We start from the raw sequence: 17,550 nt of genomic DNA on the forward strand, positions 1-17,550 counted from the left end.
GCTCGGTGTGTTTGTTTGAGTTTTGGGGGTTTTTTTGCAGGGGGTGATTTGGAAGCCATGAGAATGGAAGGCAGCTCAGTGCAGCCATAAGGCTTGGGAAGTTCTGCTTGAGCTCTTGTCCTGGGGAGGGAGAGCTGCAAAGACAGCAGGGTCATACAGGTGTATGTCTGTCTGTCCCTCTGCTTCTCACACAATACGTGCTGCTAATCAGCCTCTCCAGGCTGACAGGACTTTTACCTCTTTGCTGAATTAAATGGCTTTAAACCCCACCTCTGTCAGCGGCTCCAGGGCCTCCCGCTGTGTGTCCATCCCTGGAGCGGCTCCTTCAGGGCTCAGCTGAGCACAGATAAACCTGCACCCACCCTGTCACCCCTCTGGGTCTGGCTCACACACTTCATGATCTTCTCAGCTGGCCAGGTACCCAGAAAGGGGGGAAAAATGTGCCTCGTGACCATGCCCCGGTGCTGGAGTGATGTGGGATGATCATGGGGGTTTAGTGTTTCCTTTTCAGCATCCCAGCTGTGCCCACGGGAGCTGCCAGGGGTGGGGTTGTGCCGTGGGATAGCTCCAAGCTGCGAGGGAGGCTGCTGCACTGGGTGGCCAGAGGAGACTGTGGCTGCCCTGCAGGATATTGCCACGAGTTTGCTTTTCCCAGATGAGATTTACAGCCTGGGGGGAGCAGAGGAAATCTCCGTGGCTGTGACAGGAAGCTGCTTGCCATCAGGTTCTGCAGCACATCCAGCCTCAGGAGAATAAATGGGAACATTCCCTTGGCTAACTGGCTGGGCAGCAGGCACACGTGGGTTTTGGCCCCTCACAGCGTCTGTGGCTCCTGCCAGCATTCGCTGACGCTGACAAAGTCACTGCGCTGGCTCCAGCAGCCACTAAACCACACACAGCACAGGCCAGGCTCTGTGCTGGGGACAAAACAGCTTGGACAGGTTATTTTACATTAACTTAATATTAAGTAAGACTCCCCCAATGGCTTCTGCTCCCCCAGCTCCTGCCCAGGGCAGCTGCAGGCTGGCAGTGGCCGGGCTCATCACAGCCTGGCGCTTTTACATCTGGATTCAGATGAAGCAAAGATGCCAACCCCAATATTGCAGTCGACTTTGTGAGGGAGACACGGTGGCACCAAGGTTGGGGACAAGCAAGGCCACCCCTGTGCAGGGCTGTAATGCACAGCCACTGCCTGGCTTGATGGACACGCTGGGTAATAAAAAGATCTCCGTTAAAGCCGGGATGAAAAGCAGCAGCCGCGGTGCCGGTGCTTTCAGAGAGCACATTTGGGGCCTGAGCGCTCAGCCCTGAGATGTTTATAGCACTTTAGGTCTGTTTGTGAGGTTGGAGCCTTTCCAAAATAAAAAAGAAAGCGGGGGTGGGGGGCGGGAGGAGAGAAAGACATATATTATTGTTTATAATCTGCTTTATTCAGCCAAACCTTTCCCCAGCAGCCTTGCGGATTGCTGTTAAATCCCTCGGTGCCTTTAACTACTGATACAGAAAGTGGTTAATGTGCATTCGCCCTAAGCTTGGCATCTACTCCAGGAAATCACTTTAATTGAGAAGCATTAAATGTTAAAATGATTAAAATACAGAAAGCCAACACACCGGTGCCCACAGAGGGGCTTGGACTCGCCTCTCCTGCCTGGCATGGCCCTTCCATCTCACCTGTGGTGGCACAGCCAGGCTGTCCCTGCGTGGTGGCAGGAAAGCTGTGCCACCTCGGGGTGCCAGCCACAGACATCCCCACCCTAAACCCCTGGGTGCCAGCAGGAGGCCAGGGAACCACGACCGGTGGCACTTGTTCCATCAGCCAGGGATGGCAGTTCCACCATCCAGGGAATCCTGACCCCAAAAAGCCAGCGGTGCCAGAGCCAGTGGTGACCCACTGCCCTCCCAGTGAGGAAGAAAATCTCAAAGACAGCAGCTGCTAAAGAGCATCCCGAGTTTATTTGCCATCGCTTTCCCTCGCAGCGGAGGGGGTGACTGTACACATCTCATGCCAACACACCAGAGGCAGGGTACAAAAGCAACGCCCTAAGCCCGAATCCGGGGGCAATTTGGGGAGATCATTTCTCCCCGAGACATGGCAATAAATAATTCTTTAAAATTTATTATTATTATCATTATTATTATTATTATTATTTGTTGGGTTTTATTTTGTTTTCCTTTTTATTCCCCCAGGAAACAAGACTCTCACTTTCTGGAACTGTACAAAATTTACACAGCGAGGGGAGGAGGCGTTTGGCCTTGTCGAGGGGGGATGGAGAGCAGCAGGCACAGCTCTCCCCCGTCCCCCTCCCCACCAGCACCGGCAAGGCCAGCAGCTTGGCACAAAGCAGCACCCAAGGCTGGGGAGGGGGGAGGCACATGGATGCAGCTGGGGCAGCTCCTGCAGCACCAAGGCACCCAGCTGGGGGGCAGGGGGGGCAAGGAAGGACAAGGACAGACCAGTGATGTGCTTTCTCGTGTGGCTTTTTTTTTTTTTTTAATTTTTATTCTTTTTTTTTTTATCTCTGCTTCTGGAGCTTCCACACCTCTGGAAGGAGCTGACTAACTGGATCCACCCCCAGCCCTCCCTGAAGGATCAGCATCACCCCAGAGACAGAGAGGATGGCAGGGACAGCCAGGGCTTCCCTGTGGGGCTGGGGCAGAGCTGGGCACCCCGGGCAGAGAGTGTGGAGCTGGATCTCATCCATGGGGCTGAATGTCTGAGGGTAGGGGTGTGGCTGTGCTGGGGGAGATGGGCAAGTGGGTTTTGAGCAAGGGCTAGTGCTGAGTGAGCCTGGCCAGGAGCAGACCCCATGGGCCTTGTGGGATGTGCCAAAGCCACCGCGATCCTTCCTGGCCGCCTGCACTCACCCTTCGGTACCATCAGAGCCGCGGCACCAAAGCAGGAGGGGGACCCGTGCCAGGAGCATCTCACGCCCCGATCGCCTCCCCTTCCCACCCCGCGGGTGCTTCTGCGGCTGACGAAATTCCCTTTCCCCTCTTTGGGAGGGATTTTCTTGCATCTCCCTCAGAGCAAAGGCTGCTCTCAGCCACCTCTCCCGTGGCTGCCCCGCAGGTGCCAGCCCCGGGCATCCCGGGCCGGAGGCGATTTTTTTAACATTCCTTCCCCTCGAGTGACCACGGTACAAAGCAGCGATGCTCCCGCGTGCCCAGGGGTAAATCACGGCCACTAGGCCAGGAGCAGGCAGCTCCCTCAATGGCCCTGCCCCGGACGTGTTCCCGGCAAAATAAACCCTTCTACAATATAGACTTCTCTTTCCGCGGAGCCTCCGGGCAGCGCCGAGTTGCGTTTCAACACCATATGGAAAAATAACTCTTGAAAATAGCAGCGGTGCTCGGCAGGGGGGGTGCGGGCCGGACTCTGCCAGCCCTGATTGTCCTTCTTGCCCTCCCGCCGGGGTCCCCGTGCGCCGCCACCTCTCTTGTGCTTACACCCGAAGGCATCCGTGCCCCCCGCCCGAGCACAGCCACCCCAGCACGGCCGCTGTCCCCCCACCCCCGCAGCGCTCCAGGGCCAATTCCCTCGGGAGGATCCTGGAGAGCTCGGCGGCCGGCGGGCGCCCTCAGCGCTGCTCTTGCGGGCCGGGGGGAGCGCGGGGGGGCCGGGGCGGGGGGCGAGCAGCGCTTAGAAAGGGGGGTGATCCACGTCGTCCAGCCAGGAGCCCGGGCTGGTGGGAAAGTCTGGGTACCCGACGCTGCTCCCCGTGGAGATGTCGGAGGTGGGGCCCCCCCCGGCCATGGCCCGCAGCGTCTGACTCACCCCCTGCGGCCCGTGGGCCACCAGCCCCAGGCTGCCGTCCATGGCGTAGTCCAGCCCGCTGAGCAAGGGCGGATGGGCCGGCAGGGACGAGATGGAGGAGGGCGACTGCGGGAGGCCGTAGGGGCTGCCGTCCCGCAAGTCCTGGTACGTCTGTCCCGTGCCCTCCATGGAGAAGCCGCCGTTCAGCAATTGTCCGCCCGCCGCGTCCCCCACGGAGCCGTACACCCTGGTGTTGTGGCCGAGCTCGGAGAGGATCTGCTCTTCTGCCGGGGACAGGAGGGAGAGCGGAGGCGGGGGGTCAGCGGCGGGGGGAGCCCCGCGGCCCCCCGGCCCCGCTCGGGCCCCGCTCTCACCGCGGAAGCTGAGCTCGCTGTCGCTGATGCCGCAATCCTCGGCCGAGCTCTCCTTCTCCAGCTTCCCTCCCCCGCGGCTCCTCTTCACGCTCTTGTAGAACTGCCCCCAGCGATGCCGCCCCGCGTCCTTCTTCAGCCGCTTCTCCTTGGCCCGCCGGTTCTGGAACCACACCTGGAGCAGGCAATGGGGACGCGGGTGGCACCACGGCACCCCCGCCACCCTGGCAGCACCCCTGTAACCCAGCGCCCATGACACCCTGTGCTCCAGCATTCTGGCACCCCCACATCCATCCCAGCACCCCTACATCCATCCCATCACCCCCACATCCATCCCATCACCCCCACATCCATCCCAGCACCCCCACATCCATCCCAGCACCCCCACATCCATCCCATCACCCCCACATCCATCCCAGCACCCCTGCATCCATCCCATCACCCCCACATCCATCCCATCACCCCCACATCCATCCCAGCACCCCCACATCCATCCCAGCACCCCTGCATCCATCCCATCACCCCCACATCCATCCCAGCACCCCCACATCCATCCCAGCACCCCCACATCCATCCCAGCACCCCCGCATCCATCCCAGCACCCCCACATCCATCCCAGCACACCTGCATCCATCCCAGCACCCCCGCATCCATCCCAGCACCCCCACATCCATCCCAGCACCCCCACATCCATCCCAGCACACCTGCATCCATCCCATCACCCCCACATCCATCCCAGCACCCCCACGTCCATCCCAGCACCCCCACGTCCATCCCAGCACCCCCACATCCCAGCATGCCAGCACCCTGGCACACCACCATCCTGCTATGCCAACACCTACACCCCCATGCAGCCCGGCATCCCTAAACCCCTGCAAACCCTCATGCCAGCACTCCTTCCCCCCTGCTCCCACAGCCCCACCATCATTCCCTCAGCCCAGCTTCCGGGCACCCACATCACCCCAATAACCCCAGTCCCCCCTAAACCCCGGCAGCCCAGAGCAGCTCCCGTGTGTCCCTTCTCTTGGGGCAGGGTGGAGAGGGGCACCCTCACCTGCACGACCCTCATGTCAAGCCCCGTCTCGGAGGAGAGCTGCTCCCGAACGTGCCGGGCGGGCTTGGGGGAGTTTTTGTAGGCGTTCTTCAGCGTTTCCAGCTGCTTGGCAGTGATGGTGGTCCGGGGCCGCTTCGCCCCCGCCTCGGAATCATCTGCAAGCGAAGGAAGCGGTACCAGCCCCAAGCAGCAGCACAAACCAGCGGGGAATATCTCCCCAAACCTGCCGCCCTTCCCGCAGGGAGCCACGGGGGCAGCCCGAGCTCGCCCTGCCCCTCGCAGCCTTTTTGGGGCTCCTACCGTTCTGCTTGGCAGTCTCGTAGTCCTCCTTGCAGACCAGCCGCCCGTCCTCCATCAGGTAGAACTCGTCCCCCGTGGCCAGCTGCCGGCTGCAGATGATGCAGGCGAAGCAGTGCAGGTGGTACACGAAGTCCTGGGCTTTGCGGACCACCTGGGTCGGGGGGATGCCCTGCTGGCACGCCGTGCATTTGGTCCCGAAACGCCTGCGGGGAGAAGCGGGCGAAGGCTGAGCCCCGCGGGCAGGTGAGGCTTGCCGGGATGGGGGAGCAGCAGACAGGGCAGAGTTTAAACCAGCGATCAACCTTATTATGCATGACACTTCACACGGCGGGGGTTTATCTTCCTCAGAGTGAGAGACCGGCCTAATGGAGCCCAGGAAGGTTTTGATTTTAATGATTCTTTTAACTAATGCTTATAGGCTGCCTGATTTTTTTTTCCCCTGCAAGGACAGTACATATTTCATCCACATTAATACCAAATAAATTAATTACACCGCCCCTCTGGCATGATGAATCCCAGATTAATGCAGAATGATGGGGCTCTTACACCATAAGGACGGCCTGACAGGGGTGTGGGGCACCAGCAAAGCCACCAGCACGGCTGCAGGGAGCGTGCAAGGGACGTGAGAGAAGCGTGGCAGCAAGGCAAGGGTTAAGAGTGGGAAAAGAAGTGTGCAAGAATGGTGCAGGAAGTGTGCAAGAAGAGAATTCACTGGATCAATGGCACAAGGGTGACGTGTGCCACAAGAAGTCAAAAGGAAGTGGATATTCCACTTTGCTTTGGGCAACAGATGCTGTGGGGCTGACCTGGGGCAGGTCCCCACCTCCCACTGGCACCACAGGGCTCTGTGAGGTCTCCCCTGCTCCCCAGAGCAGCCCCAAACACCCCAGAGCCCACAGAGCCATCCTGCTGCTGCTGCAGCCCAGGTGACAAAGCTGTCAGAATAAATCTGCCCCCATCTCCTGTGAAGGAACCCCCAAATCCCTCCGGTCCCCTGCCCCAAGGCTGCAGGGACAGGCAGTGGCACTGGGGAGTGCCCAGGGAGTGCAGCCACTCCGGGCACCTCTCACTGTCCCCTGAGGCCTGAACATCCCCCAGTCGTGCAAAATCAGCCTCGAGCCTCGTGGCTACCCATCCCCTCCAGAAATCCAGGGCACAGCCACCAAAGCTGGGTCTCTGACTGTCCCTGAGCCACGCAGGTGTCACCCAGGGGCGGTGGCACTGGGCACGAGTGGTGCCAGCACGATTTTCGGGGTTTTGGAAGCGGAAAGTGAGAAGGAAAAACCCGGTTTGTCTCATTTTCTGGACTTGTATCCTAAAGGGAGAGTCCCTGGACATCTGCTGGGGAGACCTCAGCCCTCCTGGAGTCAGATGGGGAGGGAGGAAGTGGGAGAGGGGTGGAGAGGAGATGGACAAGAGAGGAGGAGGGAGGAATGATGGAATGGAGGATAAAGGGGGGGATGCAGGCAGGGTGGGAATGGAGGGAAGGAGAAAGGCAGCGTGAGAGAGGGATAGGAGGGACAGAGGATGCTTTTCTGCTCCCAAGGCTGAGCTGATGCCCTCTCTGCAGCCCACTGCCCATCCAGCCCCTCTCCCAGAATGCTGTAAAAGCCATTTTAACAACTGTCCTGAAACCCTGGGGTGTTTCCACATCATCTGGGGACAGAGGACCCAGGACAGAGCTGAAGACCAAGAGCTGCAATTTGGGGGAAGGAAAAAAAAAAAAGAAAAAAAGAAAAAAATCCAAAATCGATCTGATCCTTTCCAAAGCAGCTCCTGCATCGGCAAGTGCCTCTGAAGTTGGGCTGAAATCCTCACGTCCCCTGCAGGTTCCCTACCCCGAGATCAATGAGCGGTTAAGGAAAGGTGAGGTGCGAGCGCCGAGCTGCTATTGATTGGCACCAAATAATCCAGGCAGGACCTCATCTGAGAAAGTCGCTGATCTTTCAACTCCAATTAACATTGATTACCCGCACCTTTTGGGCGACTATTTAAATGACTCGGAGATTAATAGGCTGGAAAATATCAGAAGTGAAGTGTTATTACCCAGGCTGGAGTGGCCGCTTTGACCGGCTCCGGGAAGGAGAAATCCAAGCTGCATCTTTGGTCCTGGTGAGGATCTGGGAGAGCCTGGGGATGGGAAGGCAGGGGCAGTCCTGTCTAGGGACTGATCCTGGTGGCTTTAGGCCGGTGGGGACAGCCCGTGGGGCTGGCTCGGAGGGGAGATGATGGCAAGAGGAGGTGGCTTTAGTCCCCGAGGGGCAGCAGCTGCCTTAGCGCTGAGTCCTGAATCCAGGCACCCACCGGCCAGGATCCAACCCCTCTGCTTCACTGTAATTCAATCCCAGCAAAAAAACCCTTCCCTATCCCTTGGGAAAACTCCCAAATTTCACCGGCAGCCAAGGCCCAGAGCATCCTAAAGGCAAAGTCCATTTTTGTAATGGGGAACGGGCTGTCCTGTCTCATGGGAGCGGGGAAATGCCAAGGCTGGGGCATCGCACAGCTCAGAGGCAGCTGCCAAGGCAACCAAACGAGGTTTTCACGCTAATGGGAGCAAAAAAAGGATAGATTAAAAAAAAAAAAAAAAAAAAAAGGTAAAAGGTGAAGGGAGAGAAACAGCATCAGCAAATCCCGAGGAGGCGAGGGAGCCACTCGGGAGGAAGAGCCTCGCACGGGTTTCTCCTGCCCTCTAGCTCCGAGCGGAGCAGGATGTCATCCCCGGGGACCCGAACAGCAGCGCAGGGCAGGGACAGCAGCACCAGGGAAGATTTGGAGCTTCCCCGTGCTTAAATCCCAGCTCCCATCATCCAGCCGGCAGCAGCTGCAAAGCACCGACATTCCCTTCATTTCCACAACAACAAACAAGTTGCAGGAAGAATCCTGAAGAAACGACGCATAAATTCAGGCTGTGCGCTTGCTGGGCGAGCAGGGAGGTGCTGATTTCGGACAGGGGTACTCACTTGAAGAAATCCTCCTTGCAGTAAACGCTGCCGGCCCGGGAGAAGCAGCGATCGGCCAGCTGCATCTGGCAATCGGCGCACTTGAGGCAGGAGCTGTGCCAGTGGCGGTCCAGCACCTTGAGGATGAACTTGTCCAGGATGTGCTGGTTACAGCCGGCGCACTGGGGGATCTCTGCTCGGGGGGATGGAGAGAAGAGCAGCGTCAGCCACCGACACCACCCTGAGAGCTCCCAAAGCTCTGTCCCGGCACCTTCTGGGGGTTTTTGGGGTGAGGAGATGTCACTTCTCAACCCCTCGGTGCTCCAGCGCATCTCCCTTTGCAAATATTTGACGCACACGTTTTCCTCCCTGCATCCCTTTTTTCAAGGCATCCTGCTCTCTGCCACTGGAATGGCACAAGCACCGAGCAGGGGTTGCCCCGCACAGATGGAATGAGATGGATTTGGGAGGGGGGAAAAAAAAGAAATGGAAAAGGTTTAAAAAAGAAAAAAAAAAAAACCACTTAAAAAAAAAAAAAAAAAAAAAAAAAAGCGGAAAAAAAGAGGAATTTTTAAAGGAGCTAGATTTTTAAAAAGAAAAAATATAAATAAAAAAGCAGCAAAAAAAGGGGAAGGGATTTTAAAAGGGAGCAAGATTTTTAAAAAGAAAAAATATAAATAAAAAAGCAGCAAAAAAAGGGGAAGGGATTTTAAAAGAAAGCAAGATTTTTAAAAAGAAAAAATATAAATAAAAAACAGCAAAAAAAAGGGAAGGGATTTTAAAAGGGAGCAAGATTTTTAAAAAGAAAAAATATAAATAAAAAACAGCAAAAAAAAAGGGAAGGGATTTTAAAAGGGAGTTAGATTTAAAAAAGAAAAAATATAAATAAAAAAGCAGGGGAAAAAAGGGGCGGGAAAGGAAATTTTAAAATGGAGTTAGATTTTTAAAAAGAAAAAAATATAAATAAAAAAAGCAGCAAAAAAAAAGGGGGGGAAGGGAATTTTAAAAGGAAGCAAGATTTTAAAAAAGAAAAAAATAATATAAATAAAAAAGCAGCAAAAAAAGGGAAGGGATTTTAAAAGGAAGCAAGATTTTTAAAAAGAAAAAATATAAATAAAATAGCAACCAAAAAAGAGAGGGAGAAGTGAATTTTAAAAGGAAGCAAGATTTTTAAAAAGAAAAAATAGAAAAAATAAAAAAATATGAAAACGGAAAAAGATTAAGAAAAAGGAAAATCATTTAAAAATAAAAAATATACTTTAAAAAAGAAAGGAAGGTACAGAATGCGAAAATATTAAAAAGGAAAAACTAAATAGATAAAAAAATGAGGAAAACAAAAAAGGGGGAAGATTTTTTAAAAGAAAAAATATTTAAGACCGAAAAAAAACCACAAGAAGTAAAAATATTTTTTAAAAAGGGAAAGGAAGGAAAGATTCAAAAAGGAAACGGGAAAAAGGAGAAAATAAAGCAGAAACAAACAAAAAAAATAGCAAAAAGAGGAGAAACAAAAATCGTGAGAGAGGAAAGGAATGGTACAAGGGAAGGAAAGAGAAAAAAAGGGAAAGGGGAAAAGGAGAGAAAGAGAAAGGGAAGGAAAGAGGAAGGAAAGGAAGAAAAAGAGGGGGAATAGAAAAGAAAGGCGGGGGGAAGAGGAACGAGCGGGCAAAGAAGGAAATAAAGGGGGGGAGGAGTGGGGGGAAGGAGGAAAAGATCACAGGAAAATCTCATATTGTTACAGCCTCAAACACCATTATTCCAAAATCCTTTGGGGTCCTGCCACGAGCCCCACGTGAAGGCAGCTGATTCCATCCATTACAAACCCTCACACCACAGCTATCGCTGCCATTCGAGCCTCTGCAGCATTAACCACGCGAGAAATTAAAAATAATTAATAATAATAATAATAATAATTCTACGGCTTCCAGAGGTCCCTCTTTCCCTTCTTGTTTTGGGAACATCTGGACGCTTCGTTCCCTTCCCTCCAGCTGCTGCAGGTCGGCACCAGCCACGTTTTCCATGCTGGATTTGTTAAATTTGGTTTGAGAGCACCGGGAAATCCTTCTCCTGCACCTTCAGGAACCAGGTTTTGTGTCTAAATGGTTATTTATGTAAACACGTGTGGATTTCCATGCACCCATCCTTCACTCCCACAAGCCAACAAAGAGCTTGTCCTTTCCAAAAAAGCAGCGACGCAGCTCAATTTCAACAAGTAAATATCTGCAGCCGAGAATACAACATCTCCCTTCAAATTTCTAAAGAAAAAATGTATTTTTTAAAAAAGAAGAGACCGGTTTTCCTTCAAAATTCGCTGTAGATGCGCGGTACCAACCCCACGCACAGGCGCCTGTGGGTGCAATGATGCCTCTGTGCACACCCAGGGATAACAATAATTAACAATAATAACAATAATAACAAAAAGGGGAACTGCCAGGGAAACCAGGAGATGTCTCTGTGGTTTGCAGAGAGAAAACATCTAAAATTCAAGCCCTGCACCCCGCTTTGTGCTTTGCCACGCCGGCAGCTCCTTCCGTGCCTCGCATTTATTGCACTCGTTCGAACTGAATTATTTTATAGAGCGGGAATAAAGTTAATGGGGACAATTGGTACACGAGGAACGAGCTGCTCCCTCTCTGTCTTTGCCCTCCTGGCTCTGAGCAGAGGATGTTTTGGGGGGTGGGGGGGACACAGCAGCGGGGTCCCCCCTCTCCACCCGGGGACCACCCGGCGGTGCAGCGGCCTCGGTGCAAACCTCGGGAGAGAAGTTTTGGGGTGTCCCCCCCTGTCCCGGGGCCACGTTCCCGGGAGGGGACGGCACATGTGCATCCCCGGCAGCCTCCCGGGCGGGATTTGGCCCGATCCCATTAAAGGCCGTGGGTAGATCCGCAATCCCCCGGCTCCCCTCCCACGCCCGGGGGCTCTGGCCTGAGCACCGTGATTTATTAGCGGCGGGTCCATCTCCCCAGTCCCCCGCCTCTCTCCCCGACGGGAAAAATTAAAGAAAGAACGATCGAAACGAAACAAACTCGGTTATCCCTGAGACAGCAAAACCCCCTCTGAAAGAGAGAGGGGGCAGCGCCGGGGGATGAGCTCCGAAACACCCCCGGCTTTGGGGCTGCGTTCTGCTTTTTGGGGGGGAAGGGATGGAAGGGATGGAAGGGATGGAAGGGATGGATGCTGGGGCTGTGTTCAGTTATTTTGGGGGGGAAGGGATGGATACCGGGGCTGTATTCTGCTTTTTTGGGGGGAAGGGATGGATGCTGGGGCTGTATTCTGCTTTTTTGGGGGAAAGGGATGGATGCTGGGGCTGTATTCTGCTTTTTTGGGGGGAAGGGATGGATGCTGGGGCTGTATTCTGCTTTTTTGGGGGGGAAGGGATGGATGCTGAGGAATGGGAGCCCGGGAATGCGGGGGGGAAAAGGGGATCACAAAGGCGGCCCCGGTCCGCCGGTACCGGAGCCTGCATCGAACCCGAGCAAAGCATCAGTGCTGGGCTTCCTTCAAAAGTCTTTCTGCGGGGAGGAAACCTCATTCCTTCACATGCAAAAAAAAACCTTGCAATTCATTTCTCTGCTGCGGGCAAACGACTTTCTCGGCGGCGATTAATCACTCCCCCCTCTCCAGCCCCTTGGCCAGAGCCTGCCGGCACACGGGCACTGTTCCCGCAGGCTTTGGCACAAGTTTTGACTTCGGTGAGATTTGCAAAACAATATTCATAAATAATATTCGGGATTTTATTTTTAACCATCCCGTCTGCAAGGCTGAGCAAGGTCTGTGGCGGGGGTGGGGGGAGAGGTAGCTCGGCTCCCCAAAATCCTGCAGGAAAAAAAGATGCTGGAAAAGCTTCTGCTAAAATAGGGAGGCTGATGGCTAAAGAGAGAGGAAAAACTGTGATTTAATAGTGATTAAAAATTGAAATGTCACGGATTTTCCTCTCACACACGATGAAATATCGAGGTGCTGCTGGGTGATGGGGGGAGACCCTGGCTGGCTCTTGGGAAGGGGTTCCCTGCCCAATTTCCTTTGGCTCGGAGGGGGCTGTGTTCTGTGTCACTGAGGCACGATCAGGTCCCAAATTTGTCACGACGTGAAAGCAGGTGGCTTAGGGCTGGCAGGGCTCGGGCTGGGGCAGCGGGAAAACCACAGAAGGATGGTTTTCAGCAGCCCAGCCTCATCTATTTTTCTTTCTGCCAATTTTTGCGCATAAATAACTATAATAATAATTATTATTATTAATAATAATAGAATTCATAGATATACAAATAGCAATAATGATAATGATGATGATGATAGTAATAATAATAATAATAATAATAATAATAATAATAATAATAATAATAATAATAATAAAATTATTTCTTGTTGGATTCTTTCCTGCTAATTCTTGATATCCATCAGTCAGTACAGGAATGACATTGTCATGACCAAGGCAGTTTGGTGGCCCCTCTCAGAGCAGGGAGCTGTTCTGGGGCAATGTTGCTCCACGGTGGTTTAGGCACCTCATTTTTTTTCCTTAATCAAGGGATTCCGAGGCCACAGAAGTGACCCAGCGACCCTGAACCGGCGGCGTGACTCGGGATACGGTGGTGGGACAGACCCTGCGTGTCCCCATCCCTGTCCCTGCACCGGCTCTATGCTCCCGACCGGGATTTTCCTCCCCTCTGCTGCGGTGAAATTGCTTCAAGGGACCCGCCTGCCTCCCCCAGCAGCTCGGCAAAGGGACCGAAACGGGGGATAACGGGGGATAACGGGGTCCCCCGAAGAGCCGCGGGAAGAGGCACCACCGAAAACCCCACGGAAACGAATTCCAGCCGCTGGTGGGGCCGGGGCCCCGTGCGGGAGCGGAGCGGGGGCTCCGCGGGGCAGCGGCCACAGGTGGGGGAACGTGTCCCGGAGCCGACACCCCCGTGTCCCCCCGTGTCCCCCGAAGTGCGGCCGGACCCTGTCCCGCGGTCCGGGCCCGTCTCGCCCCTCCTCCGCCACCGCCCGAGGTCCCTCCCCTCAACTTTCTCGGCGCCGCTGTTTGGGGGGGGGGGCGAGCATCGCCCTCTTGGCCCCGGTGGGGTCCCCCCGTTCCCGGGTCCCTGGAACCGTTTGCAAACGGGGAGAAATAATAATAGTAAAAAGAACAATAATGCTAACAACAACAGCAGCAATGCCCTCGCAGGTGGCCGCCCGCGGAGCCCCCCCCGCGCAGGCTCCGGGCGCACCGGGCCGGGGGCGCGCTGGGGCACGGCCGACCCCCACCATCCATAGGAACCATCCACAGTGCCCACGGGATGCGCCCCCGCCTGGGGCTCGGCACTATAGGAACGGGGCTGACTGTCCCTGGGGCTCACTGGGGTCCAGCATCCCCCCTTGGGGTGCACCGCTCCCCCTTGGGGTGCACCGTCCCCCCTTGGGGTGCACCGTCCCCCCTTGGGGTGCACCGTCCCCCCTTGGGGTGCACCGTCCCCCCTTGGGGTGCACCGTCCAGCCGGGGGTGCGCCCCCCAAGCCGCGTCTGTGCGCACCCCCACGGACGCGCTACCTGTAGCTGCAGGGCAGGTACGCGCCCATAGAGACGCGCGGGGGATTTTTGGATAGACGCTGATGCGGAATCGCTCCGGGGGCCCAGCCGGGCTCGCCAGCCCCGGTACCACCGCCCCGGGTCCCTTCCCACCGCCGCCGTTCCGCCGCCTGTCGCGATAAACGATATAAGCGGGCCGGGGATGCGCGGGGGTGCCGTGGCCGTGGACTCACACACTCACACTCAAACACTCACACTCACACACTCACTCACACTCACACTCACACACTCACTCACATTCACACACAGCCGGAGCCGCGCCGTCCTCCCCGTCGGGGCCGGGCCCGCATCGCTCCGCTGCCCGCCCGCCCCGGGCCACCGCTCTCCCTCCCGCACCCTCCGCATCTCCACGTCCGTGAACGGAGCCACACACTGGGGAAAATGAACGGAAAGTGCAGAACCGGGAGCGACCGGGAGCGGAGGCACCTGCCCGCCCGCAGGGCGCTGCCCCGCCGGCCCGGGGCCGCCTTTGCGGCACGGAGCGAAGGAAGGAGAAGAGAAAAGCGTCCTTACGTTGCACCGGCACACCGAGGATCTCGGGAAGCCCCTTGACAGCCCCTTCGGCAGCGAGCGCGGAGCTTTGCATCATTTTATTGGCCCGGGGGGCGGCGGAGGGGAGAGAAGAGGGGCGGGAGAGCGGCGGGCCGGGCCGGCGGAGCCCGGCGGCGGGAGCTGCCGTGTCCCGGTGCCGTGTCCCGGTGCCGTGTCCCGGTGCCGTGTCCCGGTGCCGTGTCCCGGTGCCGGTGCCCGCCGGTGCCGCCCGCCTCCCATTCATTCCCCTGCGGGGAGCGCGCCTGACGTCACCGCCCGCAGGGGGGCGGGGGCGGGACGGGCCCCCCGCAGCCAATCAGCGCCCGCTCCGCGCCGCCGGGGGCGGGGCCTGTCCGGGGAAGGCGGGGCTTGCGCGGCGGGGGCGGGGCCTGCGGGGAAGGGGCGGGGCCGGGGCCGGGCTGTGGCCGGCGGTGCCTTTGGGGACAGAGAGGGACGAGCCCAAGGCCGCGGGTGGGCTCCGCTCTCGGGGCTCAAGGACCTTCTCCCGCTCCATGGAAGGCGTTGGAGAGTCCCCGCATGGGGCGGGAATGGAATAGAATGGAATAGAATGGAATAGAATGGAACAGAATGGAATAGAATGGAATGGAGGCTTAGCCAAGGGACACTGCCCCGGCTCCGGCGGACACCGGCGCATCCCGCGCCGGGATGAGTTATTGCCCAGCTGGCACCCCGCTTCCACAGGGCGCTGTAACACATCCCTGGGGCCCATCCCAGTGCTGCCTCCCCAGGGACGCACCTGGGCATGCAAAGAGCCAGCCCAACTCGGCAGTGCTGCAGCGTGCCCAGCCCGACACCCGGCACAAGGCTGGCGGTGCCAAAGTCACGGGGGAAAGGGCTCGGAGTGGCTGCGGCTTCCATGAGAATCCCCGTGAGGCTCTGCTGAGGGAAAACCCTGGGACAACTCAGGGAAACTCGTGGCGGCGCCTGGCAGCCAAGGGCTGAGCAAGGAAACTCCCAGAAATGGAGCTGAAGTTAGAGGGGATGCCCCGAGCATCGCCCTTCCCGATGCCCATCGTGTCACCAGCTCGGGGACAGCGGTGCCAAACAGCCCCGATGTGCCGGGCCGCCCCGCTCGGCTAAGAGAGCAGGGTGAGGCCCCCGGGGCACACGGCAGCTTCTGGCAAGTGAGGGAGGATGCTCACCCGGCCAAGAGCACGGCCACCCTCAGCTCAGGTGTGCCCATCCCAAGCCTTCGTTTCCACACTCTTAGGAAGAGGATTTTCCCACCTGAAAAAAAAAGCTGAAACCCTGCCTCGTCAGGAAATGTGCGGGTGGGACAAGCCAGCAACTGGGAAAAAACTGTTTCAAGATAAAAGCAATAAAACCTAAGAAATGTATTAAGCCTGACGGTTCCTTGGGAAAAAATTGGAATTTTTCTATGAGATGCTGGGGTTTGACCCCTCGAAGCTTCGTTTTTATGAGCAAATCCCAGTCCCCTTCATACCGCAGCTCTGTATAGAGAGACTGGTGTGCACTCATCACAGGAGCGAGCTCAACCCTGCAGTTCACCGAACGCCAAAATCTGCCTCCCAGCGCAGGGAGGTGAACCCCAACCCCTCCCATCCCGTCCCATCCCCTAAATCACGCATTAAGTGCATTAAGCACCGCCAGACCCCCGCCGGCCCCGGCCACCTGCGCTCCGCAGCCCCTTGGGGAGGGGGCCACCGTGTCCCCCCAGGCAGCCAGAGCGTGGCTCCCAACACGCAGAAAGGCAGGTCCCTAAAGCAGATTTACGGCAGAAGTTTAGCCGTAATCGCGGACAGACGGACAGAAGGACAGACGGACACTGCCCCATCGCCTGCCTTTTCTGCTGCTCTGCATTTCCAACCTATTTCCCTAATTATTCCACCGCTGCTGGGAGTCACCGCGGTCTCCCAGCTCTCTGGCACGCTCTGATTTATCTCTCAGCCGGGATAACAGCTCCCCCCACCCCCTTCTCCTCGGGGAATTCAATTTTCATTCATTTTTCTGCTTTGCCAGATTGATCCAGCCCCCTCTGCCCTGCCCTGGATCACTCATGGAAGTGGTGAGTGGGCAAAGGGAGCCACACAGCACCGAGCCTTCACCTTGGGGAAGCATCATGCTGTCAGGGGGGGAGGGAGGGGGTTGGGGGGCTGCCACCATCCAAAAAAAAAACAACACCCCAGCAGCATCTTCCCCGTGCTCGCTCACACATCTTCCCAGTAGAGCCCTCCTGGGTTTCCTCTCCTGGTAGCATTGCTTTGTTCCCCTCCATCCTTCCTGCTGTCCATCTGTTCCTTGTGCTGGTGGGGGTCTTTTGGTCTCTTTAGGGATTTTTTTGATCACTTTGGGCTCTTTGAGTCTCTTTTGAGTTTGTTTTTCCCATCTCACAGGAAGGAGAGGGTGCTTGAGATGGGCATGAGGTGCTTGCCCAGCAAATCCTCTCTGTGCCACCCAAAATGCTGCTGGGTCCTGCTGGCGCCCAGAGAGGGGGGGTTATGTGTGGTGGGTGTGAAATGCCCCCCTCCAGCCTTTCTCCTCCTCCCGGAGCTAAACCAGAGCTAAGGCTCGATGGTGAGCAGCCTGCAGAAGGGTGAATGTCGATTTTCATCAGGTTGCATTTCTGGGGCACTTTTGGGGGGCTCTGTCCCCGTGCAGATGCCCTGCTCCTTCCTTGGCATTGCCTGGAGCCCTCTGGCCCTGCAGCCAGAGGAAGACATGAGCAGCACCAGGCGATGATGCAAAACCCACAGACGAGCAGGGATGGTGCTCCCACACCTTCCCTGCTATTAATCATTAATAAAATGCAGGTAAATCCCAGAACCAGTGACAAGATACAGACCCAGCCTCCCCTTGTGTGGCCCAGCCTGGAGCACACTGGAATTAGGGTTGGCTTGGACACTGTGTCACCGAGGGGGACATCAGTGCATTGTCCCCTGGTGCAATAAGGGGGTTTCAAGGCAGAATTGGGGGGAATGTAAAGGAATATAAGGAAATTTAAGGAAAACCCACTCCTGACTCAGGTCAGGGGGCTGCGAGTGCAGCTCTGTCCCA

At 56.4% G+C, this 17,550-nt stretch overlaps 1 protein-coding gene across 2 annotated transcripts; it reads right to left on the reverse strand.

Annotated features, from left to right (window-relative positions):
• Positions 1-2,457: 2,457 nt before the first annotated feature.
• LHX4 (LIM homeobox 4) lies at positions 2,458-14,726 on the reverse strand. 2 transcript variants are annotated; one of them, XM_086902253.1, is made up of 6 exons: positions 14,497-14,726; positions 8,440-8,611; positions 5,480-5,682; positions 5,180-5,334; positions 4,129-4,300; positions 2,458-4,038 (listed from the first exon to the last, which is right to left on the reverse strand). In XM_086902253.1, the coding sequence occupies exons 1-6, from the start codon at positions 14,570-14,572 to the stop codon at positions 3,641-3,643; spliced, it is 1,176 nt and encodes a 391-aa protein (XP_086758379.1). In that variant the 5' UTR covers positions 14,573-14,726; the 3' UTR covers positions 2,458-3,640. The 2 variants fall into 2 exon arrangements, with proteins under 2 accessions (XP_086758379.1, XP_086758378.1); XM_086902252.1 differs by having other exon boundaries at positions 3,641-4,300; positions 14,497-14,572.
• Between the last annotated feature and the right edge of the window lie 2,824 nt (positions 14,727-17,550).

Source organism: Cyanistes caeruleus, chromosome 9, assembly GCF_971803275.1.
Source record: "Cyanistes caeruleus chromosome 9, bCyaCae1.hap1.1, whole genome shotgun sequence".
NCBI lineage: Eukaryota > Metazoa > Chordata > Aves > Passeriformes > Paridae > Cyanistes > Cyanistes caeruleus.